At 40.7% G+C, this 12,841-nt stretch overlaps 1 protein-coding gene across 1 annotated transcript; it reads right to left on the reverse strand.

The window, feature by feature from the left end:
• Positions 1-1,501: 1,501 nt before the first annotated feature.
• LOC112077944 (GTPase IMAP family member 8-like) lies at positions 1,502-6,561 on the reverse strand. The gene is made up of 3 exons (XM_024144331.2): positions 6,504-6,561; positions 4,581-5,807; positions 1,502-4,432 (listed from the first exon to the last, which is right to left on the reverse strand). Exons 2-3 carry the CDS (start codon positions 5,743-5,745, stop codon positions 2,457-2,459), a joined length of 3,141 nt encoding a protein of 1,046 aa, XP_024000099.1. The 5' UTR covers positions 5,746-5,807; positions 6,504-6,561; the 3' UTR covers positions 1,502-2,456.
• Between the last annotated feature and the right edge of the window lie 6,280 nt (positions 6,562-12,841).

The raw sequence follows: 12,841 nt of genomic DNA on the forward strand, positions 1-12,841 counted from the left end.
CGTCTTGTGTTCGTTTCACCAGAGAGGACTGTTTCGGTTTGCCACGTTTGTTATTTTTGTATTTGTAAGTGTTCACGTTATTCGTCTTGATTAAATCATGTTGAGCACAAACTACGCTGCGTCTTGGTCCGATCCCTGCTACACCTCCTCTTCAGACGAAGAGGAGGAAGGCTGCCGTTACAAGGGTTGACCTTGGTTGCTTCTGTGGGTCGCTCTGGATGGGAGTCTGTTAGATTAGATTGTATGTTTTAATATTCAATAAAAATGTAAATTAAAACAAAACTGCGTGATCATTACACAGGTGCACCTTTTGCTGGGGACAATAAAAGGCCACTCTAAAATGTGCAGTTATCACACAACKCAGATGTCTTAACTTTTGAGGGASCGCYCAATTGGCATGCTGACTGCAGGAATGTCCACCAGAGCTGTTGCAAGATAATTGAATGTGAATTTCTCTACCATAAGCCACCTCCAATGTTGTTTTAGAGAATTTTGCACTACGTCCAACCGGGCTCACAACCACAGACCACATGTATGGTGCGAGCGGTTTGCTGATGTCAACGTTGTGAACCATGAGTGCCTCATGGTGGAGGTGGGGTTATGGTATGGGCAGGCATAAYCTATGGACAACACAATTGGATTTTATCGATGGCAATTTGTATGCACAAAAATACCGTGACGAGATCCTGGTGAGGTGGACCTCACCCAAGACACCAACTCAGGTTCATATTAACAAGACAATGGGAACAGCTATGAAGTGATTTTATGGAAAATGGACAATTAACAGATTTGTTGATGTCTCTTTTGAAATTTTATTATCTTGTTTGAACAACAAAAACAGAAATCGTGATATATAAAGCACAGTAACACATAKAAATTACAAGTATGAAATCAACAAATACAAGTCACACAGCAGTTGCTAGTACAGGACTGGATGGCAATTACTTTGGGCTTGTACAGTCATGGCCAAAAGTTTTGAGAATGACACAAATATTAATTTTCACAAAGTCTGCTGCCTCAGTGTCTTRAGATATTTTTGTCAGATGTTACTTTGGAATACTGAAGTATAATTACAAGAATTTGTAATGTCAAGCTTTATTGGCAATTACATGAAGTTGATACAAAGAGTCAATATTGCAGTGTTGACCCTTCTTTTTCAAGACCTCTGCAATCCGCCCTGGCATGCTGTCAATTAACTTCTGGGCCACATCCTGACTGATGGCAGCCCATTCATGCATAATCAAAGCTTGGAGTTTGTCCGAATTGTGGGTTTTTGTTTGTCCACCCGCCTCTTGAGGATTGACCACAAGTTCTCAATGGGATTAAGGTCTGGGAGTTTCCTGGCCATGGACCCAAAATATCATGTTTTTCCCCGAGCCACTAGTTATCATTTTTGCCTTATGGCAAGGTGCTCCATCATGCTGGAAAAGGCATTGTTCGTCACCAAACTGTTCTGGATGGTGGGAGAAGTTGCTCTCGGAGGATGTGTTTGGTACCATTCTTTATTCATGGCTGTGTTCTTAGGCAAAATTGTGAGTGACCCACTCCCTTGGCTGAGAAGCAACCCCACACATGAATGGTCTCAGGATGCTGAAATGTCAGCTGAACGAACGCAGTGGAAATGTTTTTTTGATTCAGTTCATTTGCATGGCAAAGAGGGACTTTGCAATTAATTGCAATTCATCTGATCACTCTTCATAACATTCTGGAGTATATGCAAAATTGCCATCATACAAACTGAGGCAGCAGACTTTGTGAAAATTATTTTTTGTGTCATTCTCAAAATTTTMGGCCACGACTGTACAGGTGAGCATTCTGTGCCTATAGTAGTTKTCTGTCTGTATAGTACAGTATGTAACTGTTTAAATATGTTGTGATTTTCAACAAACTGTTAAAAGAATGGGGAACAAAGATCATACAAAACTAAGAATTATCTCAGCGTTTAAACCATCAACAATCATCATCACCATTGTCATCATCCTCCTCCTCCTTCTCATCATTACTGTCCAGTTTGTATTTACATTTTATGTACAACCCCTATTTTAAGGGAATTATACATTTTTCTATCATTATGTATTATCAGAGGGCATATTCTCACATTTTATTTTCCATGTCTCATCTTTGCCACAAGTGGTGTATTTTATAAATGGTGCATTTGTGTTATCATCGTCATTTAACTGTAAATAGTGCACACTATTACATTTTGTACCTTAGTAGGGCTTCAAAACAGTGACCCTAAGTGGCAAACCAGCTTTCAAAATGAAGTGACAGTGCCTCAAAGTAAGAATTACATTGTTTTCTGTACATGTGCTCAGCATTGGGAAACAACTATCTTTGGTTCACACTGCTGTTCACATCACTGCAGTCTGTTTAAAGTATAACTGAACTTCTGGTATTGACTACATTACGATGTTCATTGGTTATACCAGTCCAATTCACATGGGGATCAAGATTCCTCACTGTACAACACATTTGTTCAGGTGCTTTTTCTGTTCCTCATGCTTCTTATTCAAGTTATCGATTTCCTCAGTCAGTTTTGTTTTATCATGACCATATAGAGCATTCAAAAGATCATACTCCWCTTTGTGCTTTTGTCTTAGTTTCTCCATCTCTCCTTCAGATTTCTGGATTTCATTTTCATATTTCTCTTTAAAGTTATTCATTTCCTCTGCATGTCTTCTGGCCTCTTGTTCATATTTATCCTTCTTTTCTTTTGTTTCTCTTTCATGCTCTGCCCTCATTTCCTTCAAATTCTTCTCTTGTTCTCTCCTGGCTGTATCTTCCTTCTCCTTCCTCATGTTTTCTTCTTCACGTTCTTGTTGAACTGTTTCCTCCTGTTTTCTTAGTCTTAGTGTCTCCTCCACTCTTCTATTTACATCCTCTTTACATCTTCTTTCCTGTTCCTCTCTACGTTCTCTCTCCCACTGCTCTTGTTGCATTGTCATTTTGTCTGTCCACTCTCTCCTCTTTTCTTCAAAGTCTTTTGCTATTTTTTCTCTTTCTTTCTGCTCTATTTCTCTCCTCTGCTCTTCTGATTCCTTCATCTTTATTCTCTCTTGTTCCCTCTCTCTTTCAAACTGCTCTCTCAATCTCCTCTGTTTTTTCTCTTGTTCTACAAGAGTTTCTAACTCATTCTGTTTCCTCAGCCTTTCCTTATGATTTTGTCTGTTAATTACTGTATTTAATTGTTCCTCCCATTCCCTTTTATTTCTCTGCATGTTTTCTGTTTGACTTTTCTCTGCTTCCTTTATTTTTCTTTGCCAGTCTTGTCTTTCTTTCTCTTCATTCTTTCTTCTCTCATCCTCTTCTGTCGCTCTCCTTTCCATTTCTGCCTTTTTAAATTTTTCAAACGTAATTTCTTTATTTATTTGCCGTTCTTCTTTTTCTTTCTCTTCCTTTCTCTGTCGTTCCATCTTCATGTTAAATTCTTCTTCCTTTTCTCTTTGTTGCTTCTCCAACTTTATTTCCTGAGTTTTTATCTCTTTTTCCATTTCATACTTTTCTGTGTCCCATATTTCTTTTTTCAACTTTTCATCTTCTTTCCTTTTTTTGTCCTCCAACTGTCTTTCTTCCTTCTCTGCTTTCTCCTTGTCCTCATGTTCTTTTCTAATAGCGTCCTCTCTCTCTCTCAACAGTTTATCTCTCAGCTGTCTTTCCTCCTGAACTTTCAATCTCTCCTCTTCCAACTTTGATTTGATCTTTTCCATGTTTGTTTCATGGCTGACCTTCAGTTTCTCCATGTCAGCTTTTATCTCCATCTCTCGCTCCTTCAGTATTGCTTCCTGTTTTTGTTTAATGGATGCCTCTGCCTCCTGGAACATCTCATTGGTGTAGAAACTGCCCTTGTTCATGGACACCATTTTGTTAATCTTCTTAAGAAGCTCAGTGACCTGTGTGCGGTTATTGTCGTCGTTGTTGTTGAAGACATGGGATCTGTCTCCACAATCTCGGATCAGTTTTTTCAGTTTGGCATTCTTGCTGTTCCCAATGTAATCTTGAATTGATTTCTTTTTCAAGTCATCTCCTCTAGTAAACAGAACTAAGCAGAACATTCCTGCCCGTGGACCAAAGGTTTTCTCTATGAGGTCCAACGTGTCCAGCTCCTCTTGTGTGATTCTCCCGATACTCAACACTATGATAAACACATGGGGTCCAGGAGCTGACAGGGAAACACATTTCACTATCTCTTGCTGAACATCTTTATTAGACAATTTTGTGTCAAAAAGACCAGGTGTGTCCACCACAGCAACTGTTCTTCCATCAACTTTGCCGACTGCCTTCTTGCAAACTGTTGTCACAGAATCAGGGCTGGATTCAGACTCAAATTCATCTCTGCCCAAGATAGTGTTTGCAGAGGCGCTCTTCCCATTTCCAGTTTTCCCAATAAGCACCACCCTTATGCACCCTGTGCTGGAGCACTCCATTTCAGCACCTACAAATTAAACAATAAATTATAATAAATCAATGTTAATTACTGCATAAATGTATACTCAAATCAACACAGAAGGTTCATAGTGTTAAATCATTGCTTTCCCAATCACTGCCCAATATTTGTTCCTCCCTGTGTTCAACAAACTCACCTTGTGACATGTTCCTGATTCTCTCCTCTAAATCCTTGATTCTTCTGTTTTGGTCCAGTTCTGATTGGTGTTTAGCCTCCATGTACATGTACGGAGTGTAGCAGGTTCTGTTCTGATCCATCATTTTGACTATTTCTGCTACAAGTTCTGTTGTCTGCTTGGCGTTATCAATCTTCAAAGCATCAAAGATTTTATACCGCCCTCCGCATATCTTGATCAGTTGCTTTGTGTCTGCATTTTGTTCCACAAAGTCAACTGCAGTTTTATCAACTGGAATGTTATCCTGTCTAAACAGGACCATGATAAAGTCATTGACTCGTGAGCTGAGTATCTTCTGAATGATCTCCAACTCTCCTTTGTCTTCATCAGTGAGTGGACCCAAAGGTACGACCAGGAGGAAAGCATTGACTCCAGAGTCACAGAGAGAGACACAGTGGAAAGTCTCACGCATCACTTCCTCCTGAGTGAGATGTGTTCCATACAGAGCAGGTAGCTCGATGAGGGTGACAGGCCGACCACACACCTCTCCTTCTCTCTTCACACACACTGAGGAGGAGCTGGACTTTGGACTGGACTCTGTCTGACCCAGTATGACATTGGCTGTAGAAGTCTTCCCACCTCCTCTTCTGCCACACAGCACCACGTTCAGTCTCTGAGCCTTTGGTGTCATGGTATCATGTGTTGTCTCTTCATTGGAGGTGAGGTATCTCCATTCATTCTCCTCTACCATCTTTTCTATCTTTTCAGTTAACTCTTCGTGGTCACTTCCTTGTTTGTACATTTCATGATGCCTTCCTCCACATTCTTCAATCATTTGTCTCAGATGAGGATTTCTTGTGACTCCCTTGTGAGTAATGATCACCATTGAGTACTTGAAGGCCTCTTTACCAAATATGCTCAGGATCAACTTGAATGTGTTTCTGTTCTCCTCTGTGAACTCCTCAGGCTTCAACACCAGCAGGAACCCATGAGGCCCAGGAGCAGAGAGGGACTTACATTTCTCCATCTCCTCCATCAGGGACTCCACAGTCAGACGTGGAGCAAAGAAGTCTGGAGTCTTTACAACAGTAACAGACTTGCCATTCACCTCCCCACTGGCTGAATCACATGGCTGTTTATAGTTGAAGAAATGAGCAGGCCTAAAAGCCTCTTTCTGTAGGATCATGTTACCCACTGTACTCTTCTTGTCGTCATTCTTCCCCAGAAGCACAATCCTGAGTGAAGACACTGTTAAACACATGTACAAATTCATTAATATAAGTATATGCATATGAAACATAATGTAGTTTACCTGTTTACCAAATGTTCACACTGGAGGATTGTCCCTGTTGTGAATTAATAATGCTTTTCTCCCAATGCTTGTTGTCAAAAAGCTTGACAGTAGTAGTCAGTAATATTGAGCCAGTACAGTTCCACAATGTTATTTAGCTCAGTGATTCCTATGGAATCCCTCACATTGTACTCCAGAGCGTCATGTTTAATGGCCACAATACGGCAATCACTGCACTCAGCATGTTGAGCGACATTTCTCTTTGTATCCACCAGAGGGCGCAATGACCTCAAATTGATAGATACTGTTGGTTTATGAGCTGTGAACTCATACCACATTCTAATGGGTAAAAGTATTAAAACAAAACAATGACATGAGCATTATACTATAAAGTACAGTAGGACCTCAGAGATACAAACACGTTGGGAATGGAGCTCGGCAGAATATTGAAATGGTGAATAAATTAATAAGAAACCTTTTATATATTTTCCTTCGACGTCACGTCTACTTACACAGGTTTTGTACTATCAGGATAGACATTTTGAAAACAGAAACAACAATAATGAATGTGTCCTAATGACAAATCCTTCTGAGCCCTCCCTCTTAAATAACAAATAGTTACATTATGGTCTATAACTACTGAATTTACCCACATTTGTCATGTCTACCTGATGGCTTCAGTCTTTCTTCCTTAAGTGATACTAATCCTGAAAAAAAGTTGACACTATTCATTTCAGTGACTTCTTCTTCGCAGTCCATTTAAACCAGTCATAATGAAACAGAAGTTAATTGTCAGTTGTATTCAATGTTCATCTCACAATAAGTTTTGTGCTCTCTGTATACTTACCAATTTCTRTWWTRTTKRCKKWTTTSTCCKATTMMMCRYATTSWSRTMYTTCKSKWWSWTCCMWWKCAWSRTMTRCKWSWMKMMWKMKWMWGYYYSWRRWYWSYSTRRTYRMSKMMTSSWRTTRCRCTTMRKCRWMYKCKKTMMRARRTMKAKWWWCWTCAKAWGMSWSARAGMRMKSWRKYTRRKCRRRWWRKWRCTTMWCAARKTRGMCKARAWSTMSKYTYWGMTSASTGKGGTSWKTGAGGTGCTGCCTCCCTCTACAGGCTCTGACCATCTGATTCAGAGGGTGATCCTCATCCATGTGTCCCCTCTTGTCTTCATGAGTTGTCAGTACCATTGAGTAGTCAAAGGACCGATCACTGAGTGTGTCTAGGATTTTCCTGATTCTGTCTCCCTCTTCCTGTGTGAACTCCTCAGGCTGCAGCACCAACAGGAACACATGAGGTCCCGGTTTAGACAGAGTGACACACCAACGCAGTTCCTCTGAGAGTTTGTCATGTGAGATGTGAGGGTCTAACAGGTCTGGAGTGTTGATTACAGCTATGTGTCTTCCCTCCACGTGACCCCTGGCTTTCTCACAGTGGTTTTGTACACAGTTAAGGTCAAATGCCTCTCTTTCCAGGATGAAGTTCCCAACAGCACTCTTCTCAGAGCCATTCTTGCCGAGCAGCACAATCCTTCGCTCTGTAGGACTTTCAGACACTGTAACATAAACACCACCACAACATTATTTAAAATGTCTGCTGTAAAACATTGTTGAAAATGTTGACACTAACATTTTGGTTTGCTTTTCTTTCAGAACATTATGCACCATATTTCAACAGAACAATATAAATGCACAATCTAGACAGAGAAAAAAAAATCTCCTTGATATTTTATTGATCACTCACTCTCTGGGGGCAATAGTTCCATACTGTTGCGTCTCAGGGCCTTTGGATTCGAGACTGAAAACACATCCAATTAAATCAGTATTACATGAGCGATTTGAAGACAAACTGAAATCATTTTTTGAAAAGCAAATAGGAACAATTATAACCACAAATAGGTGCTAAGTGGCATAAAAAAGGCACTCGTGAGAGTTTGAAAATTAAAAACCCACTAATGTATGGGCAAAAACGTAATTAAAATACATCATCAGACACCCTGATTCCCCTTTAAGAGCACCTCTGGTTCTTGTGGAATACTTGAAGTGCTCCTGCTACTTTCTTCTGAAATCATTTTTTTGTTGAGTAGCTATGTAGGTTTTCGGTAAGCTAATTTAATGTCATATCAACGTTATTGTGAACAATTGATCAAATAATAAATAAAATATTGTGCTGGTTCCAATTCAAAATCAAATTGAAACTATTTGCATCAGCTTTTTGGGTATACTCAAGATTATGTATTTTTATGTATGATATATTTTACTTTTAATGTTTCTCAAACACTAATATATTATGTCCAGCATAAAACAATGGCTAAGATCCAACTCCATTGTATCAAATCCAGAACTGTTATTGTACATTAGATCTACTTAATCTTTCCCAGTGGTTTTGCTATCCGTTCATCATGATCCATTACACCTCATAGCACAACAAACTGTTTGATACTAATATACAAATGTGCTTTTGTTTCTTCAAACATGCAACATTGTTTAAAAGTATTGTAATGTAAAAAAATATATATATTACCCACAATCCTCTGAAAACAGTTTTTACAGTTTACAATTCCCACCAAGTGGACTAAACCCTACTTCAGGCGCAATGCATAGAGTGTTGGCCTTTCACGCCAGTGACCCAGGTTCACTTCCTTCCCCTCCCTGTCGTTCGCTACATTGGTGTCAGTAGTGGAATGACAGCCGTAAGTTCATCGGAGCGCACAGCCGTAACATGTGCGGGGACTGACTAGTCAAAGCACGGGGACATGCCTTCCCATTTGAAGGGGGCAGTTTCGCGAGTCTTGATAAATGAGCCGCATTAAAATCCCCACATCTGTCTAACAGTTATCAGGAATGATCACAAAGCAATATTTCTTTATGATCTTCTATGTAGGATGTCAGAGTAAAAATCGGTTAACCACCTAACTGAGGAACTAAATTTAACCTTGCGCAATACCCTAGATGCAGTTGCATCCCTAAAAACTAAAAACATTTGTTATAAGAAACTGGCTCCCTGGTATACAGAAAATACCCGAGCTCTGAAGCAAGTTTCCAGAAAATTGGAACGGAAATGGCGCCACACCAAACTGGAAGTCTTCCGACTAGCTTGGAAAGACAGTACCGTGCAGTATCGAAGAGCCCTCACTGCTGCTCGATCATCCTATTTTTCAACTTAATTGAGGAGAATAGAAACAATCCCAAATTTATTTTTGATACTGTCGCAAAGCTAACTAAAAAGCAGCATTCCCCAAGAGAGGATGGCTTTTCACTTCAGCAGTAATAAATTCATGAACTTCTTTGAGGAAAAATCATGATCATTAGAAAGCAAATTACGGACTCCTTTTAAATCTGTGTATTCCTCCAAAGCTCAGTTGTCCTGAGTCTGCACAACTCCCTGAGCACCTAGGATCAAGACACTCAAGTCTTTTAGTACTATATCTTCTTGACACAAATGATGAAAAAATCATGGCCTCTAAACCTTCAAGCTGCATACTGACCCTACTCCAACTAAACTACTGAAAGAGCTCTTCCTGTGCTTGGGCCCTCCTATGTTGAACATAATAAACGGCTCTCTATCCACCGGATGTGTACCAAACTCACTAAAAGTGGCAGTAATAAACCTCTCTTGAAAAAGCAAAAACCTTGACCCAGAAAATATAAAAAACTATCGGCCTATATCGAATCTTCCATTCTCTCAAAACATTTGAAAAAGCTGTTGCGCAGCAACTCATGCCTTCCTGAAGACAAACAATATACGAAAAGCTTCATTCTTTTTAGACCCCATCATAGCACTGAGACTGCACTTGTGAAGGTGGTAAATGACCTTAATGGCGTCAGACCGAGGCTCTGCATCTGTCCTCGTGCTCCTAGACCTTAGTGCTGCTTTTGATACCATCGACACCACATTCTTTTGGAGAGATTGGAAACCCAATTTGTCTACACGGGCAAGTTCTTGCCTGGTTTAATCTTATCTGTCGGAAAGAAATCAGTTTGTCTCTGTGAATGGTTCGTCCTCTGACAATCAACTGTAAATTTCGGTGTCCTCAAGGTTCCGTTTTAGGACCACTATTGTTTTCACTATATATTTTCCTCTTGGGGATGTCATTCGAAAACATAATGTAACTTTCACTGCTATGCGGATGACACACAGCTGTACATTTCAATGAAATATGGTGAAGCCCCAAAATTGCCCTCGCTAGAAGCCTGTGTTTCAGACATAAGGAAGTGGATGGCTGAAACTTTCTACTTTTAAACTCGGACAAACAGAGATGCTTGTTCTCCAAGAAACAAAGAGATCTTCTGTTGAATCTGACATTAATCTTGATGGTTGTCGTCTCAAATAAAACTGTGAAGGACCTCGGCTCCAATTTTTATGGAATGGTCTGCCTACCCATGTGAGAGACGGAGACTCGGTCTCAACCTTTAAGTCTTTACTGAAGACTCATCTCTTCAGTAGGTCATATGATTGAGTGTAGTCTGGCCCAGGACTGTGAAGGTGAACGGAAAGGCTCTGTCTCTGCCTGGCCGGTTCCCTCTCTCCACTGGGATTCTCTGCCTCTAACCCTATTACAGGGGCTGAGTCACTGGTGCTCTTCCATGCCGTCCCTAGGAGGGTGCGTCACTTGAGTGGGTTGAGTCACCTGACGTGTCTTCCTGTCTGGGTTGGCGCCCCCCCCCCCCCCTTTGTTTGTGCCGTGGCAGAGATCTTTGTGGGCTTATACCGGCCTTGTCTCAGGATGGTGAGTTGGTGGTTGAAGATATCCCTCTATTGGTGTGGGGGCTGTGCTTTGGCAAAGTGGGTGGGGTTATAATCCTGCCTGTTTGGCCCTGTCCGGGGTATCATCGGATGTGGCCACAGTGTCTCCTGACCCCTCCTGTCTCAGCTCCAGTATTTATGCTGCAGTAGTTTTTGGTCGGGGCTAGGGTCAGTCTGTTATATGCGAGCACTTCTCCTTCTTATCTGGTGTCCTGTGTGAATTTAAGTATTCTCTCTCTAATTATCTCTTTCTTCTTTCTCTCTCTCGGAGGCCTGAGCCCAAGGACCATCCTCAGGTACACCTGGCATGATGACTCCTTGCTGTCCAGTCCACCTGGCCTGCTGCTGCTCCAGTTTGAACTGTTCTGCCTCGGCCATGAACCTAACCTGTTCACCGGACGTGCTAACTGTCCCAGACCTGCTGTTTTCAACTCTCTAAAGACAACAGGAGCAGTAGAGATACTCTTAATGATCGGCTATGAAAAGAACTACATTTACTCCTGAGGCTGACTGCACCCTCAACAACCACTGTGATTATTATTATTGATATGCTGGTCATTATGAACATTTGAACACCTTGGCCATGTTCTGTTTTAATCTCCACCCGGCACAGCCAGAAGAGAACTCCACCCCTCATAGCCTGGTTCCTCTCTAGGTTTCTTCCTAGGTTTTGGCCTTTCTAGGGAGTGTTTCCTAGCCACCGTGCTTCTACACCTGCATTGCTTGCTGTTTGGGGTTTTAGGCTGGGTTTCTGTACAGCACTTTGAGATATCAGCTGATGTAAGAAGGGCTATATAAATACATTTGATTTGATTTGATATGTGTTGATATATCTCAGATACTTGTGTTGTCCTCTGTGTTTGTTTGTTGCTTGTGTTGCGAAGTGATGATGTCAGACAACACTGTGCCACAGAGAGAGTCACAAAAAAACACTTCAGGGTAAATAAATCTGATCTGACCGTTCAGACCGTTATTACCTGATTTCAAAACATCTATGAATGTGATACAAATCTTATTTGAGCACATGCTTTTTGGCTTTTAAGACCTAGGGGGAAAGGTTGAATTTGTATCACATTCATAGATGTTTTGAATTCAGGTAAAAAAATATTTGGGTCACTTCAAACTGATAGTCTGAATAAGGCAACAGTTAAAGCCCTTGCTAAACTGGTTAGACAGCTAGTGTAATGACTGGATGCATATCTATGTAGCTTACAGAATCTCTGCCAAGCTGATGAAAATGGAAACGCCACCCTGATCTTATGGGTAGGGTGCAGCTTGTGAGCCTCCTCCACATTCCAGACCCTTCTATGACAGGCTCTGGCACATTCAAGCGCTGCAGCCACAGTCAACTACCAAGGCTGCGGTTATTCAAATCAAATCAAATGTATTTATATAGCCCTTCGTACATCAGCTGATATCTCAAAGTGCTGTACAGAAACCCAGCCTAAAACCCCAAACAGCAAGCAATGCAGGTGTAGAAGCACGGTTATTGTATTATATTGTGGTCGGCACCTGACAATGTTGAAAACACAAATATGCTACAGTCGTTTTAGTAAACAAATTATAAATAAATAGCAAGCTACATTACGACTCCAGTAAATTAGGTAATGATGGATCTTTAAACAGTGATTATGCAACAAAGTAAATTTAGCCACTGTCACGAACGTGAGGAGAGACGGACCAAGGCGTAGCGTGCTCTGAGTTCAACATATTTTATTTTGTGAAACTTTGAACAAAACAAATAAAGAAACAACAAAACATAACATAACATAAGTGGTGCAACTAGCACACACACAAACAATATCCCACAAAACACAGGTGGGAAAAAGGCTACCTAAATATGATCCTTAATTAGAGGCAACGATTACCAGCTGCCTCAAATTGGGAACCATACAACTCACCAACATAGAAGTACAATGACTAGAACACCCCCCTACTCATGCTCTGACCTAAACACCATAGAGAACCAAGGGCTCTCTATTGCCAGGGCGTGACAGCCACCAATTTAACCCCTAACTATGTTGCAAATGTAAAGTACAAGGCATACCTATTGATCATTATCACATGTGGATACTCAGAGACATTAAAATATGTATATTTTTATGAATAAATAGGAAATTGCATCATCATTCTGGTATTAGGTAATGGGCTATAGATTGTGTTTTTATGTATATATCAATATTTCCCCAGCTATTTCTATGGCCTTTGAAGCAATACTGGTTCATCGACTGACGTCAAATTCCATTGTTGC

This window comes from Salvelinus sp. IW2-2015, unplaced genomic scaffold, assembly GCF_002910315.2.
Source record: "Salvelinus sp. IW2-2015 unplaced genomic scaffold, ASM291031v2 Un_scaffold5082, whole genome shotgun sequence".
NCBI lineage: Eukaryota > Metazoa > Chordata > Actinopteri > Salmoniformes > Salmonidae > Salvelinus > Salvelinus sp. IW2-2015.